Below are 18,454 nucleotides of genomic sequence, written 5' to 3'. Positions count from 1 at the left end.
GGGATGATTTCAACTTCACCATTTGGAACTCTTGGCTTAATAGCTTCCTCGTGAGCAGCAATCCCCTATCAAGGAAATCATGATAGGAAACACAAGCCCGGGAATATCGTATCAATTGGGAGATATATACTCCGTATGCAGGCGCTACTGGAATGTTGGCTACATAGAAATGGAAAGTTCACAATTGGGAAGCTGAAATCATCTCTTTTGTCGTAAAGTTTTGTTTTCAACTGACCCTCATTGTCAATTTCTAGATGTAAGTCAAGATATGAGGCAGACTTAACTGTATCTGTAGTATCCTTTATCTCTAGTTCGATGGGATAGATTCGTTCAACATAGTCACCAAATTTTGTATTATTTAGTGAGAGAACATCATGTATATAGCGGAACGTTGAGTTAAAGGATATTGCTAACTTCTTATCTTTCTTCCTAAGAAGTTCCTGTATGAATTCAGCCTCATAATAATAAAGAAACAAGTCGGCAAGAAGAGGGGCACAATTGGTTCCCATTGGAATTCCGACAGTCTGTTGAAAAACACGTCCTCCAAACGTAACAAATATGTTGTCAATCAAGAAATCAAGCATCTTGATAATGTCAGTTTCAGAGAGAATTTTTTGTTTGAATCAGAGTGATTCTTTACAAAGAAGGATTTATCCCTCCCCAAGACAAGATACTTGTATCTACGTTCGCCATTCTTTTTAATGAAACAGTGGAATTTCAAAGGCAGCCATACATAGACGTGATTGCAGATTGACTTTCTTGTTGAAGATGTAAACAATATTTTCATTCATTTATTGTCCCCCTTGGGACACGCTGTGGGGGGGGGGCATTGAAATACCGGGCATCCATCCATGCGTCCTTCTGTTCGGACTTCTTAGTGCTCTCATGTGTACAATTCTTGCCAGATTTTAATCAAAATTATATCATAGGTTTATATCAGCAATATCTTGGAAAGTTCGAAAATCAGTGCTGATCTATTATTTTTAAATAGTTATACCCCTTGAAAATATTAATTTTATGGAAAATTGCATTGTTAGCACTCCCATGTGTACAATTTTAGCCAGATTTTTATCAAATTTATATCAAAAGTTTATATCAGCAATGTCTTGGACAAGTAAAAAAATCAGAGCCAATAAGATATTTTTTAAAATTATTATGCCCTTTGAAATATTTATTATATGGAAAATGGCATTCTATGAGCTCTCATGTGTACAATTTTTGCCATAATTTTTTTCACCTTTATGTCAAAGGATTATTAATATAAGCAATGCCTCGGACAATTTCGTAAATCAGTGCCAATCAATATTTTTAGAAGAGTTATGTCCCTTGGAAATATTAATTATATTGGAAATTGCATTGTATTTGCTTTCAAGCCTTCATTTCTCTAAGGCATTTGTAAAAAGTGTTATCAATAGTTATTGCCCTTGGATAGATAAAATATGTGCAAAGCAGGGGGACATTGGAACTCTGTTCTTTTATTCTTTCATTTTATTATTAATTCATTTCTTCATTTTTTCATTTTTTTGCTAATGAGGCGTAAAGCAAACAACAATCAATCAATCAATCATTTTTTCATAATGGAAATTACATGAATTATGCAATTATAATCAATAAATCAATACATTAACCACTTCAAACACAAGTTTTGAACAGATATTAATCATTATGACAAAATGAACTGGATATGTGGTCTGTGTGCTCTGTTTTCAATAATATATGATGCTAAATTGCTAACTTTTGTCTTAAGTGCAAATTTGTCTGTTATTGGGCTACAGTTTTTCCACATGTTTGTAGCACAGTTACTTAATACTTCAAAGTCAGGGTCATAGAGTTTGGTTAAAGGCTCTTTCAAAGAAAAACTCAGTGAAAAGTTTAACCCTCTTATACGGAATTACAATATTAAAAATAATAAATATACAGACATTTAAGATAAATTAATTTGTCTGTGTTATTACCACTCAGCAACAGTTCAGTAACATATAAAGTTAGCTTAAATAAGTAATACTAACTTGATTATTTATCAATGATTTTACTAGAATAGTGATATCAAAAACAGACATAGGTATTTTGCCAGCAAATCTTGGATGGGTTTTCCTACATTCAGAACTAACTGAACTTACACCTGCCTGATAATGCTAGATAATATGTCCAAACTTCTTGCTTACAGCCTATGTAATTATACCACACAAATTACCTATGTAATCATGCGAGTAATCATGCCTCGTTTTCCTGCATTTAGTCATGTTAGGGAGCTCAGTCATGCATAAGTTTTATATAAGAATTATACTAATCTGAGAGTGCTCTAATGTCTGAGGGCCTTTCAAAAACATGCCTGGGTCATGGGTTGCGGGCCTTACATGTCATAAAAAAGGCTGTCCGACACCAGAAAGGTCTTGGACTAGAAATTTACCTAAGTTATAGTGCTATTTATAATGTCTGAGTTTCATGAACTCAGTATTGTCATGCCAGAGATAATGTTTCAGTTTTCACACATTCAATATATTGGGTATTCATGCCAGGAATCACATCATATCATGCCTTTGTAAACATACGCAATCATTATGATTCTGGACTCTACTAGTCATGGATCAGTAACCGTCAGAAATTCACAGTTTTTCTCAAACAATTTTTACAGGAACTCTTTGGGGAAATATCCTTTTAACATTTAAAGGGTTACCAAAAGTTAGGTCTTGCACTATAGACCTTGATTTTTTATTTTTAATTCCTCTTTTATAAACTAGAATGCCAATTTTTGCAGGAAATTTTAGGGGTACAAAATGACCAGTTTCCGCCACTTTTGAAACTTGATATTATGATAGAATTGACATGTAATCGGGACAATAATGTTGTATTTTGTTTTTGTGTAGCACGGAGAGGGGGAGGTATGTCAATTGAACCAAACACATCACCAGTCTGACCAATAATTTGGTCTTATTTTAAAGGTCTCCTTCTTGCTCTGAATATAAACTTTATGTCACTTGTAGGTAACCACTTGCACTGTAATATAGAGACGTATAGACTTTAATCTTGTAATTTATAAGTCATTTATTAATAAGTTTTTTCAAAAGAAATTGTATATTTCCCCAAAGAATTCCTGTTAAAAATTATTTGAGAAAAACTGTGAAATTGTGACAGTAACTGGTCTGTGACCGAGTCCAGAATCAGAATGATTGAGTAAAGTGTTACGATGCAAGTAGATGCCTTTGCATAATTACTCATATATGATTCTTTGCCAGATTACTTTGTCTACACACAATAATCTTTCCAATATCAAGGATGTCATAAAACGATTACATAATGTCCCCACATGTGTATCTTCCCATAACATTTCAATTTATAGAAAATTGAGGATTTCCCTATCTTAATCAGATCAAACAAAACATGTACTTTACAAATGAAGTAAAAACATTTATTTGTCTTAAGATATTAGCAGTATGTTGTTTTTACGCAATGTTTCCATGGTTAAATAAGATGGCAGGTGATGGTAACTGAAGGTGACAGTAACTGGTCATCGACCAGTAGTATACATACTGTATAAGACATCAAGACTGGAAATTGTTTGATAAATAGTTTTAAAAAAAGTTAGTTATATACATATTGCTACAGTGAACAATACAATATATCTTGAAATTATCCCTGGATTCTTTGGATTGCTTATTCTATTCTGTATTAAAATGATAATATTAGTGATTAATACATATGAAGCTGGGACTTTTAAATGTGAAATGTTTACTATTATTGCTGTGTGATTAGATTGTAATTTTCTTTTCAGAGCATTTCCTGGCTGTTGAGTACTGGATGACAGCTTTATGAATTTCACATGTAGACAGGCAGTAACCAAGCAAATTAGTTGATTTTGGATACATTATTGTTACATGCACAAAATGTCATTTAGAAATAACATTTGAACATATTTGAAGTATGTCTATTTGTTAGCAGCTTCTGCAAATATTTTGACAGAAATATTGTGAATGTAAACATTTTTCATATATTTTTCCAAGTGTAATATGTATTAGAACATCATTTTAAAGTTCTTGGAAAAAAATCATAATTAGTGAATTATTAATCAGAAATTGTCAGAGGTGTGAAAAAGTGTCATACATCAAGACAGAAAATTCCCTTTTGTTTTCATTCTTTAATGTTTTTTTTTAAATATTCTTTCAATATTTTAAGGGATTAATAAACTATCCATTGTCAGTTTGTTTTCAACTTATGAGTTTGAATGTCCTTTTGACATCTTTCCCCCTCTCTTTTATCACTCTCATTGTCAAAATATGATTTGGGGATCCACAGGTTGAGAACAATTGGGACATAAAATCCCTTTTGGTAATATAACTAATGGGATATAGATAAACTGCAAAAGATCTTTCAATTTCAGATTATATTGGAGAATATTGCAAAGTGAAAATAATCACTTAAAAGGGAACCACCTTTGGTTAGCAACTTTTTTGTCAAACTGATTCTTTATGAGGGATCAATCTAGCAACTTATTAAGTTTCTAAAAAAAAAGTTGCCAATAATGATTTTAATAAATGCACTTTTCGATATCTTGGATGAAATCCAAATGAGGATTTTTTGCACTGTAGATCTAAATCTCAAACGGATTATAAAAACTATTTGAGTAGGCAGTTTCAACCTGAAAATCAAAATTTGTGTAGTAATATTGGCGTAGATGTGTAGTAATTTTGAATACTTGCACAAAACTAAGAATATTAAAAATTGATACAAAAGATTTATACACCAATAAAATTTGTTATTATGAAAGGATTCTTCTCTAAAGTAAAATGGGTAAATATTCATATTACATTAACATGTTCTCGTCCTGAATATGCATATTAATTTGCAGCTTGATGTTAAGCAGCCTTCCATCATCATCATCATCTAAAGTAAATAACAAAAATACCGAACTTCAAGGAAAATTAAAAGCAGAAAGTCCCTTATCAAATGGCGAAATCAAAAGCTCAAACACATCAAACGAATGGAAACTACTGTAATATTTCTGACTTGGTACAGGCATTTCATGTAGAAAATGGTGTATTAAACATGGTTTTATATCTAGTGAAACCTCTCACTTGTATGAAAGTCACATAGAATTCCCACAACATCATCAAAAAAATATGTTTGGCATATTTAATAATAAGCTATACTAATGTCTGTAGTAAAATGCTCTATGTGTGGTTTTATATTACACAGTTAGTCTTTGTAAGCAGCCTGCATGATCATTTTAGGAAGTTTTAATTGGGCTGTGTTTCTTTGTAGAACATTTAACTTTTTGTCGACTTTTTATGATGTTTTTGAAATAGCTTAATTTGATAATTTATTATTTAAATTTAGATATAAGATATGGCAAGTCAGGATTGACACTGCTTAGATAAAGATGTGTTGTTTTGTTGAATTATTGTCTTATAAGTGTATTTGTTTTGCTGTATGATTTCATAGATTCACTTTATGAAACAGCACACTAAAGCAAAGAATGATATTTTTTCATTTAACTACATATTATTGGCTTTTGTTACATATATTTGACAAAAAAAATTAAATATTAAAGTAAATTATGAAATATAAAGCAAGTTGTTTTAATCTTTCAAGCCTTTGAGTATATATGACATTGCCAACTTTTTTATACGACCGCAAAAAAATTTTTGTGGTCGTATATTGGTATGACGTTGGCGTCGTCGTCGTCCGGCGTCGTCGTCGTCGTCGTCGTCGTCGTCGTCGTCGTCCGGCGTCGTCCGAAGACACATTGGTTTTCGCACTCTATCTTTAGTTTAAGTGAATGGATCTTTATGAAATTTTACCACAAGGTTCAATACCACAAAAGGAAGGTTGGGATTGATTTTGGGGGTTATGGTAATAACAGTAAAGGAATTAGGGGCCAAAAAGGGGCCAAAAATAAGCATTTTTGTAACTTCCAGACATAACTTGTGTGTTAGTGTATGGATCTCTCTGACATTGTACCACAAGGTTCCATATCACTAAAGGAATGCTGGGATTGATTTTGGGGGTAATTGCCTCCAAATTTTAGGAATTAGGGGCCAAAAAAGGGGCAAAAAACAAGCATTTTTCTAGTTTCATGACAATAACTTGTGTGTAAGTGTATGGATCTTTCTGAAATTGTACTACAAGGTTCCATATCACAAAGGGAAATCTGGGTTTGAGTTTGGGGGTAATTGCCCTAAACGTTTAGGAATTTGGGGCCAAAAAGGGGCCAAAAAACACATTTTTTTCTAGTTTCCAGACAATAACTTGTGTTCAAGTGTATGGATCTCTCTGAAATTGTACTGCAAGGTACCATACCACAAAGGGAAGGCTGGGATTGAGTTTGGGGGTGATGAATCATAATGGGGGTTAAAAAAATTTTGGGGGGGGGATTTATTTTTTTTTCCTTTTTTTTCTTTTTTTCCTTTTTTGTTTCTTTTAAAATTTTCCATTTTAAGTTGGTTATTTCTGATTTATATTTAAAATCAAATAATAATGATATGGTAGGAGATACAAACCAAACAGGATGTGTAAATTATTATATAATAAGTATTGTGCAATAGCAAGAAATTTTCAATTGCACAGTATTGCACAATAGCAAGAAATCTTCAATTGCACAGTATTGCGCAATAGCAAGAAATCTTCAATTGCACAGTATTGCGCAATAGCAAGAAATATCCAATAGCACAATATTGCGCAATAGCAAGAAATTGTCAATTGTACAGTATTGCGCAATAGCAAGAAATATTTAATAGCACAGGATTGTGCAAAAGAAGATACTTCCTATAAATTGCTTATTTCTGGACCAATTTCAATGGGGTTTTATTCTTGATTTCATGGGGTTCTTTAATATGCTGAATCTAACCATGTATTTAGTTTTTGGATTTTGGGCCCCGTTTTTAAATTGGTCCACATTGAGGTCCAAAGGGTCCAAAATTAAACTTTGTTTGATTTCATCAAAAATTGAATTATTGGGGTTCTTTGATATGCCGAATCTAACTGTGTATTTAGATTCTTAAATTTTGGTTCCGTTTTCAAATTGGTCTACATTAAGGTCCAAAGGGTCCAAAATTAAACTTAGTTTGATTTTAACAAAAATTGAATTCTTAGGGTTCTTTGATATGCTGAATCTAAACATGTATTTAGATTTTTGATTATGGGCCCAGTTTTCAAGTTGGTCCAAATCGGGGTCCAAAATTAAACTTTGTTTGATTTCAACAAAAATTGAATATATGGGGTTCTTTGATATGCTGAATCTAACCATGTATTTAGATTTTTTATTTGTAGGCGCCGCTATCAAATTGGTTCATATTGAGGTCAAAAGGGTCCAAAATTAAACTTTGTTTGATTTCATCAAAAATTGAGTTATTGGGGTTCTTTGATATGCCAAATCTAACCGTGTTTTTAGATTTTTAATTTGGGTCCCGTTTTTTAAATTGGTCTTCATTGAGGTCCAAAGGGTCCAAAATTAAACTTAGTTTGATTTTAGCAAAAATTGAATTCTTGGGGTTATTTGATATGCTGAATCTAAACATGTGTTTAGATTTTTGATTATGGGCCCAGTTTTCAAGTTGGTCCAAGTTGGGGTCCAAAATTAAACTTTTTTTTATTTCAACAAAAATTGAATATATGGGGTTCTTTGATATGCTGAATCTAACCATGAATTTAGATTTTTTATTTGTGGGCCCCGCTATCAAATTGGTTCATATTGAGGTCAAAAGGGTCCAAAATTAAACTTTGTTTGATTTCATCAAAAATTGAATTATTGGGGTTCTTTGATATTCCAAATCTAACCGTGTATTTAGATTTTTAATTTTAAGTCCATTTTTTTAAATTGGTCTACATTAAGGTCCAAAGGGTCCAAAATTAAACTTTAGTTTGATTTTAGCAAAAATTGAATTCTTGGGGTTATTTGATATGCTGAATCTAAACATGTGTTTAGATTTTTGATTATGGGCCCAGTTTTCAAGTTTGTCCAAGTTGGGGTCCAAAATTAAACTTTGTTTGATTTTAACAAAAATTGAATATATGGGGTTCTTTGATATGCTGAATCTAACCATGTATTTTGATTTTGGACTTTGGACCATAATAGGTAAATTAAAAAAATTCAATTTCTTAGACCACATTCTTTCTGTGTCAGAAACCTATGCTGTGTCAAATATTTAATAACAATCCAAATTCAGAGCTGTATCAAGCTTGAATGTTGTGTCCATACTTGCCCCAACTGTTCAGGGTTCGACCTCTGCGGTCGTATCAAGCTGCGCCCCAGCGAAGCATTTTATTTTTTTAGTAATGTAGTAATGCTGAGAATGATTATCTCAATAGAGGAGGTAGTAGGATGTGTCCATTGGATTAATATAATTATTAGAGCTATAAGAAGCAGTTAAAGAAAATTCTGGTCAGTTTAGAGATTAGATAATCTTCACAAATCTCACAATACATTAGGAAAATGAAACATTCAGGGTTAATTTCTGTGTCATTTGGTCTCTTGTGGAGGGTTGTCTCATTGGCAATCATACCACATCTTCTTATTTTTATACATACTAGCTGTTGAAAGATATCTATTTTGTATCTAACCATACCATGTACTGGATCAAATTTTGATGCTATGAACTTACAAGTCTCTTTCTCATGTATCAAACTCTAATCCAGTCCTAGGCAAGACATTTAATAGAATTAACAGAGAATGCTAAAATCACCAGCACCAATTACTATAAATGAAATGGCAAAGGCAAAAAATACAAACATATATTTAGACAAAATGTATCATAATGCAGAAATGAAGCTCCAGGCACTAACCTTTTCGGATGCTTCTTAAAGGTGGTTTCAGCTAATATTAAATTTTCTCTTTTTCAAATAGATAAAAATCATTCACAGATGAGTCTATGGTGTAAGTGAGAATCCAGAAACAAACATTTTACCTATCTTTTATGTTTTTACTGCTTTGGTTTCAAAGATTCAATCTCACTATTACAAGATCGATTTTGATTTTGAAGGATCCTATTAACTGACCTAATAAAGTGTAGTTTGATGAATATGTCATTATTCAGTGATTAAGAGAACATTTTAACCATCACTCATGCTTACTTTCTTCTATGTTTACAATACAGTTTATGTCTTGCCTAGGATTATATTGGTAAGTGTGAGATGCATGATCATTCCATCTCAGATGCACTCAAGGAAGTAGGTCATGATCTAGGAAAAAGTAGACATTTTTATCTTTCATTGATTCGAATTACATCAAAAGTGACCTCAGAAAGGGGGGGGGGGCAAATTTTTTGGGGGATTTTTTTTTCCAAAAATTTTCTATTTTTCCATTGATTATTTCTGATTTATATATGAAAGCAACAAATACTGATATGGCAGGAGATACACACCAAACAGGGTGTGTAAATTATTATATATAACAGATTAACTAAATATTGTGCAACAGCACAGTATTGCGTGATAGCAAGAAATCTTCAATTGAAAATAAATACAAATCTTTCAATCAATTTAAATGGGATCAAATTAAGTCTTTAATTTTGGGGGGTTCTAACCTTGTGTTACTATTTTGGATATTGGGCCCCATTCTTAGATTGGTCTACATTGAGGTCCAAAGGGTCCAAAATTAAACTTTGTTAGATTTCATCAAAAACTGAATTATTGCGGCTGTATTATTTGCGGAATCTTACTGTGCATTTAGATTTTTATTTTGGGCCCTGTTTTCAAATTAGTCCATATTAAGGTTTGAAGGGTCCAAAATTAGACTTCGTTTGATTTCAACTAAAATTAAATTTTTGGTGTTTTTTATAAGCTGAATCTATCCATGTTGTTAGATTTTGGATTTCAGACCATACTAGGTAAATTAAATGTCCCATTTTAAATTTTTAGGATCTTTGACCCCATTTATTTTGTGTCAGAAACCTATATTATGTCAAAAATTTGATCACAATCCAAAGTCAGACAGTATCAAGCTTGAATATTGTGTCCAAACTTGCCCCAACTGTTCAGGGTTCGACATCTGCGGTCGTATCAGGCTGTGCTCGGCGAAGCATTTTATTATGTATTTATTTTCCTTCTATATGCCAATCATGAAGAAAGTTTAACTCTTAATGTACGTTCTTTGTTCAAAGGGAAAATAATTTAAATGACAGTTTATCTTAGAATTTACGATCTTTGGAATTCTTCTTTAAACTATTAATTAAAAGTAATGAAGGTTTCCACTAATTTTAAATTGATCCAACATCTTATTTAGATGCAGTTTTTCTGATATGTTCAATAGATACAAACAGTCTACCTATTACTAAAAGGGCATAACAAAATTTCCAAACTCCAAGTTAAAATGCAAAAAGGGGAAGTCCATAAAAACTGACAAAATCAAACGTTATCAACCAACGGAACGAGTGGAAAACAACTGTCATATTCATGACTTCGTAGAGGCATTTTTGAAAAAAATGGCGGGTTAAATCTGGTTTTATTGAAAGCGCTACCTCCAACTTGTATGTCAGTTGTTAATAGTTCCGTGTTATTACCAAAATTGGTTTAGCAACCCAAATAGACATAACAGTTTAATGTGACAATGATTGGGATCTAGCAGCCAAAACTGTGTAAGCATACATCATAGACATACAACACAACTAACTAAAAAAATCAGTCATACAAATAAATCTAATAAAGACGCCAAGACAAAAGTTGCAGTTGATACTAAATTTGACAACGACGTCAACAAAGTTTTTGTAGTTGATAGGATTTTGACAAAGTACATACTATATATATATCATACACTTTCTTGAAAAAGTACAAATTAAGTAAAATATGAATGCAAGGGTAAGCAAATGGAAACAACACTTAAAACCTTTTGCGTCCGAATTGCACCTCAGATCCCACCCGCACCAGGAACGCCAAAGTCAAAAACACGATAGTGGGATGCGTAAACACCCAGTCACCTCAAAAGTCATAAAACAAAATAGACATAATAGCAAGAAGATAAACAAAGGGAAAACTGTAGAGTAAATAAAAAGATACACAATTTAAGCACCTATAATCTCAAGACTATCTTGTATTATTTGTGAAGTAGATATATTTTTGAAATTGTTTTTTTCAAGTTTAGGCATTATTTTTAAGAACTTCATGGTATGTTTAAAATAAAATTGAGAATGGAAACGGGGAATGTCTCAATGAGACAACCCGACCAAAGAGCAGGAAACAGCCCAAGGCAACCAATGGGTGTTCAACGCAGCGAGAGATTTTGCACTCGGAGGTGGGCTTCAGCTGGCCCTTACACAATAATGTATAGTAGTTCAGCGAAAATGTTTTTTATTCTGTATAAATTAATTTTCAGAATGCTATATATATATAAGTTTATTGTTTTCTGTTTGGTACCATCACTTGTTTCCTGTAACTCAGGCTTCCGTACAGGACTCTTACAGTTTTCAGGAATTTACTTCTTCTCCCAAACATCAATATCAAAAAAAAATTTACCAACGTATTGATTCGTGATAATTTGTATAACGATCAAGATTATTATTTCAGTTTGACTACCACATGTCAAGATAAGATTCATTTGACATCTTACTGATGAAGGATATTAGAACCCTTTATAGCTTGTTGTTCGGTGTGAGCCTAGGCTCCGTGTTGAAGGCCGTACGTTGACCTATAATTGTTTACTTTTTAAAACTGTGAGAGTCCTGTCCTGAAGCCTGAGTTACAGGAAACAAGTGATGGTAGGGGCTCATTCTATGTTTTTTATCAAACATAGAATGAGTCCCTACCATCACTTGTTTCCTGTATTGGCCCACCCGATTCCAAACTGATGTATTTTGTATTTAATGCTAATAACACACGATGAGTTAACCATGTTATTTTAATTTATTTCAGTTATCATGACAATATAGAGAAACCACCACCTATAATACTGTTAGGGACACAGGTGTGTAATATAACTGCCATTATATTATCTGTCATTTCAATTGTTGTTTAATGGTATGTTTTTTATCTTTCTTTTGTACACTGTTTTCACTAAATTGTATGATTTTATAGGAAATTTTCATGCATCTAGTGCATATATACGTTTACAAATGTCATGTTTACTATGAAATTATATTAGATTATTATGTTATTAAACATTGTTTGAAAGAGAAAAGAACAAGTTACTGAGAGTAACCAAACCTATATTAGAGTTTTGTCTTATTTATACGAAGAAGTTTAGTACAGAAATACTTAAAATTTTGTCCAACTGTTTAAAATAGAGAACAGCAATGAAAGTGTGTTTACCTTGATTATGTCTTTGTTTTCTAAGAAGTTTTGTATAGCGAACATCAGAATAATTTCCTATCCTATTCAACTTTCTATTGGACAACATAGATATTTCTGTTTGATTGAGATAAGATTTATTACAGTGTCCATGAATATATAGCATTACTTTCGGCATGTTTTGCGCACTTTTGAAGAGGGGCCATCATTTTTCTCCATTGCATTAAACTAATTAAAATGTAATTAAGACGGCTGTCCAGAAAAATATTGGTCTTATATAGTTTTTATTTTCTCTTAACAGTATTGTAGTAAACACAGCCTTCAGACACTTGATTTTATCCTTAATTGTTGTGATTGTGATTTATGAAGGGAAGAAGAATATAAAAATAGGAAGATGTGGTATGATTTCCACTAGAGATCAAATAACGTAGAAGTCTTCTATAAAGATAAGTTGTCCTTTATAAATGCTGAAGTGTAATCCATTAAAAATCTGGGAATGAATTTAGTTATTTAAATTAGTTCAAAGCTTCTGGAGCAAAAATGTAAAACGGATAACAAAATAGTTAGACTACTGACACTAAGTAGTATATTTTAGTTAATATTAGTTTCATTTTTAAATGTTTACTGTAAATAGTTTTATTCACTCTCTACAAAGATACACTTACAGCTAGCTACAAAGGTAAAAACATCCGACAATAATAAACTGTAAACAATTTTCATTTTCTTATCCCAGGAATAGATTACCTTAGCCGTATTTGGCACAACTTTTTGGAATTTTGGGTCCTCAATGCTCTTCAACTTTGTACTTGTTTGGCTTTATAACTATTTTGATCTGAGCGTCACTGATGAGTCTTATGTAGACGAAACGCGCGTCTTGCGTATTAAATTATAATCCTGGTACCTTTGATAACTATTCAAATTAAAACTAGTATTAAAGGCAACAAATTACAACAAATACTTATTGAAAAATATGTACATTTAGAATCATTTTATAAGCATTTGTTTGAAAGATTGATTTAAAAAAAAATAAAAATAATTGATATGTTTGTTTAATTTTGAATTCTGTATCATGCATTAATACAAATGACACCACAATCTAACACTTTATATACATATATAAATAAAATATAAAGATATAGGAAGCTATTAATATATTTATTTTTTGTACAAAGCTTATAATACAAAATGTTGTGTTTCCGTTGCTTGATTTTAATGACACTTATACAGATCAAAGAAATTGGGGGAGAGGGAGAAGTTTTTAGATGTTCGGGTTGATATATCAAATAGCAAGGTCACTGTTACTAAAACTTTATTTTTTGGGGGGAAATGGTCTCCTGATGGTGACTTGAGTTCCCTTTCTTAATGCGAATAACACCTATCAGTGCTAGAAGATATAGGTGATGTTGGGGTCAATAGGTCAAAGGTCAAGATCACAGTCACTAAAAAAGAGTTTCCCTTGCTTAGATAGAATGAAATTAATACAGATGGAAGATAAAAGGAAGAGGAAGATGCGTTTTATTTGAGGTTAACAGGAAAGAGGCTATAAAATAAATTGTTTTTGAAAGATAATATTTTTCATGTTTATCTCAGCCAGGAAAATGTTTTGAAATTATTTCATAAATGAATACCCTACTACTAGTAGTTAAGCATCATTTTCAAAGTATTGAATATCGCAGAATGATATATTAAATTTTTATATGGCATTGGATGAAGTGCGTAAATAAAAATTTATATTGAAAGTCTGAAAAAGATGAAAAAAAATTAGTTTCCATAATAGACTCTTTGTTAATACAACATAATTTTAAAATGTTTTGATTAAATTAACTAAATTGCCTGTTTCTGAGGTTAAAATACAGGATTAATATTTCCAAATTTCCGGGAACAATTGTCCTCTTATATGCAATTGAAGCTATGTTTAATTTTCAGCACAAACAAGGATAAATTTAGTTTTGACATTAAATGACTGTCACAGATTTAAGACAAAGAAGCTGTGAATGCTCGAAATTGCAGAATTTAACATAAAAAGCAATGGAGCTATGAATTAGTGGTTTTATTCCTTAGTATGAAAGAAGATTTAAAACTTGTAAAATGTTTATGTCCAACTAATTGGTTAAAGATTCCCAGTGTATGCATGTAGCATGTCCATGTCTCAATTACGCTTAATGTTAAGATAAAAAGGTCAATTAATGGGAAGTGGATAATGCATAAATATGAAATTTAAACAATGTATACATCTAGAAGTAAAAAAAAATGTGAAATGTCAGTTGAATGAACATTTATTCAAGTCTAAAAGAATATGTAGTTGTGAATTAGATGTGTTGTGAGCTTAAAAATTCCATTGTAAATACATAAGATGAAGCTTCTAAAAATGTTTATCAGGCGAATGAATAATATGATGTAAAGTTACTATGATATCAAGTTAAATTTCTTCATTGAAGATGTACACTTTAGAATTCAATTCAATTCATTGATTATTAAAGTCTCATCTCTCAACAAGCACAAAAAATCTTTAAATTTGAAGTAGAGTTGATATCGTACTATAACTTCTTAATCAATAACATCAAGATACAATCTAGAAACTATTCCAAACGAAGTTGTGTATAAATTAAAAAAAGTTTAGAATAGGATTTTACATTAATTACCTTTGCTTACTATCTAAACAATAACATTTGATAAGTAAAAAACGTTTAATGAATCATAATATATCCCATTCTTTTTAGACAAATAAGAAAGGTAGAATCAGCCAAAGTTTCAATGGTTTGTCAGCTTAAAGGTAAGAAGAGAAGTATGGACACAACATGCAAGCTGGATACAGCTCTGAATTTTGATTTTGTTTAAATATTTGACACAGCATAGGTTTCTGACACAGAATAAATGTGGGCTTAGAACTTAAAATTTTGATATTGGACATTTACCTATAATTGGCCAATATCCAAAATCTAAATAGATATAAGAAGATGTGGTATGAGTGCCAATGAGACAATTCTCTATCCAAGTCAGAATTTATAAAAGTAAACAATTATAGGTCAAAGTACGGTCTTCAACACGGAGCCTTGGCTCACACCGAACAGCAAGCTATAAAGGGCCCCAAAAACTACTAGTGTAAAACCATTCAAACGGAAAACCAACGGTCTCATCTATATAAAAAACGGGAAACGAGAAACACTTATGAACCACATCAATAAACGACAACTACTGAACATCAGATTCCTGACTTAGGACAGGTGCAAACAGTTGCAGCGGGTTTAAACGTTTACATGGTTTGAATGGTTTTACACTAGTAATTTTTTGGGGCCCTTTATAGCTTGCTGTTCGGTGTGAGCCAATGCTCCGTGTTGAAGGCCGTACCTTGACCTATAATGGTTTACTTTTATAAATTGTAACTTGGATGGAGAGTTGTCTCATTGGCACTCATACCACATCTTCCTATATCTAATTAGAATCAGCATTTCAAAGAATCCCAAAAATTCAATATTAGATGAAATCAAACAAAGTTCAATTTTGGACCCTTTGGATCTAAAATGTGGACCAATTTGATGATGGGGTCCAAAATCCAAAATCTAATTGGACGGTTACATTTGGCATATCGCAGAACCCCATATATTCAATTTTTTGTTGAAATCAAACAAAGTTTAATTTTGGACCCCGATGAGGACCAACTTGAAAACTAGGCCCAAAATCGAAATGAATAATTGGATGTAAAGTTACTATGATATCAAGTTAAATTTCTCCAGTGAAGATGTACACTTTACAATTCAATTCAATTCAATGATTATTAAAGTCTCATCTCTGAACAAGTACAATCGGTATTTATAAATTATAAAACAGTACTACATAAAATGAGAGCCATTCCATACAGAATTATGAGAGACTATTAAAATGCATAGATATAACGTGAGGATATCCAAATTGCACCTATTTTGACAGTTTTTCACCTACGTTTATTTATGATCCAGACAAAACTTTCCATTCTGTGTTTATTTTGTAGATGCATCATAATTTACTATATGGTTCCACCAATTTAATTTTGAATCTATATTGAATTATAAAAAATTGGTTTGAACAGACCTCGAAACGATTCATGATTCTGTATTAGGAGTACCCAAATTACATCCATGCTTAAATCCACATCCTTAGAAATCGAAAAACAGATGTTTTGATTTATTTCTTCAAATATTTAGAATAATTTGACATTAGTCTTTTTGCTTACTATTCATCTATGTTGAAAGACGTGCAAAATGTCAAATCATAAAAATACAACTTGTTTAGTCTCTAAGAAAACTTGTAAGATTTCCGCTGCTATTTTGGCTAAATAGGCGCAATTTGGGTACTGTGACGTTACTACATTACACAATAAGAAGTTAAGTACTATTTACAATAAATAAAATTCTGCGTCTTCTTAAAATTAAATAACAGGTTTTGGCACATAAGATACATGTCAAATAATAGGATATGATTTATAATTAAATGATCAAGAAGGTGGTTGAAGACTGAAGTTAACATTTAGGTCATAGATCTTTAAATTTGAAGTAGTTTTTATATCGTACTATAATTTCTTAATCAATAAATGAAGAAACAATCTAGAAACTATTCCAAACGAAGTTGTGTATGAATTTTAAAAAAGGTTAAAATAGGATTTTACATTAAATACCTTTGCATACTATCTAAACAATAAAATGTGATGTGTAAAAAAACATTTAATGAATCATAGTATATCCCATTCTTTTTAGCGTTACAGCAGGACAAATAAGAGCATGTAAAATTCAAAGTAGAATATGGATGAGTGTCTAGACATAATTATTTATCCAACCCTAGATTTAACCATTGTAGAATTTGATACTGGATTGTGTATCTAGACTTCATTATCATTCCTTAACCAACCCTAGATTTTACCGTTTACAAGCACTAAAGACAAAAGACATTAATAAAGCATTTTTTGTTTCATTTACCTAACTAACTGATTGTATTCCTTTACAGAATATACTGTACAAAATAGGTGAGCATATAGAAGTAATTTATGTTTCACAATAATAGTCATATAAAGATATGTCATAGGTCTTACTGAAATTCATAAAATATGGCAGACAAGTAATTCATGTCTCACAATGATAATAATAAGAAGATATGACATCGGTCCTACTGTAATTCATGAAAGATGTTCAGAAAACTAAGTACAACCATCATATTTTGTTTTGTATTGTAGCTAACAATAGGATCGCACTTCAGTACCTCTACATAGTTTATTTTGACTTTGTTTGTATGTTTAAGATCATTTGATACATGGAGTATTGAACCATCGTCACAGGAGACATACAAACTTCCATTTTGTAGAGAGGTTATAGAGGTTGGATCTGATGGTAATGTATCGGTATATATTTTGATATCAGAACAATTATACAGTTTAAGTGTGTACCTTTGGTTACCTATGGAGAGGTTACTGAAGAATATTCTGTCACCAGAAGCATGTATACTGTATGGTATGCAATATTTTTTAATTGTCGGTACAGTTTCTCCTGTCTGATGATCAACAATTATTAGGCATACAAAACCACCTAGTATAAACTTGTTGTGTATATTTGTAATGCCATAAATACTGTCGATTCCAGGTACTGGTGTGGATTTAAGTTTTATTGTTTATGTCAAACACCTCTATATTATCACTTCTGTAATGTTGTTTAACTGTAACAGCCACTGTAGATTTGCTGAGTGCTGTAACACGACTTGGTTCACCATGTACAGGTATACTATCTACTTTTGATCCATCTGTGTTACAGATTAGTAGAATGTTCTCGAAAGGTAAACAAAACATTAGTCTACCGTCATCCATCATCTTTAAATCTATTATTAAGTCAGTATTACAGAGTAACTGCAGATTGACCTGTTGATAGAATATATTTTTTTCTAGCTGATACTGCTTTTTGTGTTTTCTTGGTTGATCATTATCTGAAAAGTAGATACAATACTGTTACTAAACAAGAATTGCGAAAGTATATTATACATATTATATATAGTAGATAATTATTAAAAGTCTGATTAAACTCAATAGACTATGATAACATGGATCAGAACTCAAGAAAAACTTACTTAACTAATTTTAATCTTTTAACATTGTGGCCTGAGTGCATTAATGTGTATTTCAGTAGTGTTCAATCCAGATCATGGGAACTTATACCAACTTGTTTACATCACGGACATACACACTTGAGTTACTTAAAATTATGCAAGCATTAGAATAATTTCT

At 31.5% G+C, this 18,454-nt stretch overlaps 1 protein-coding gene across 3 annotated transcripts in view; it reads left to right on the top strand.

The window, feature by feature from the left end:
* LOC127715096 (protein phosphatase methylesterase 1-like) overlaps positions 1-18,454 on the top strand; it is a 162,064-nt gene that overhangs the window by 58,405 nt on the left and 85,205 nt on the right. The window contains exon 16 of one of the 3 annotated variants that reach the window (XM_052221137.1): positions 3,773-5,566. The exons of the other annotated variants lie outside the window; for them this stretch is intronic. Coding sequence (XP_052077097.1) covers positions 3,773-3,791 — 19 coding nt within the window. The 3' untranslated portion in view covers positions 3,792-5,566. Of the gene's footprint in view, positions 1-3,772; positions 5,567-18,454 lie in introns of those variants that run through there. 3 annotated transcript variants of the gene reach the window in all.

Source organism: Mytilus californianus, unplaced genomic scaffold (genome assembly GCF_021869535.1).
Source record: "Mytilus californianus isolate M0D057914Y unplaced genomic scaffold, xbMytCali1.0.p SCAF_9, whole genome shotgun sequence".
Taxonomy (NCBI): Eukaryota; Metazoa; Mollusca; class Bivalvia; order Mytilida; family Mytilidae; genus Mytilus; species Mytilus californianus.
The sequence above is the reverse complement of the archived record's forward strand: the minus strand, read 5'-3'. Positions and strand labels throughout refer to the sequence as shown.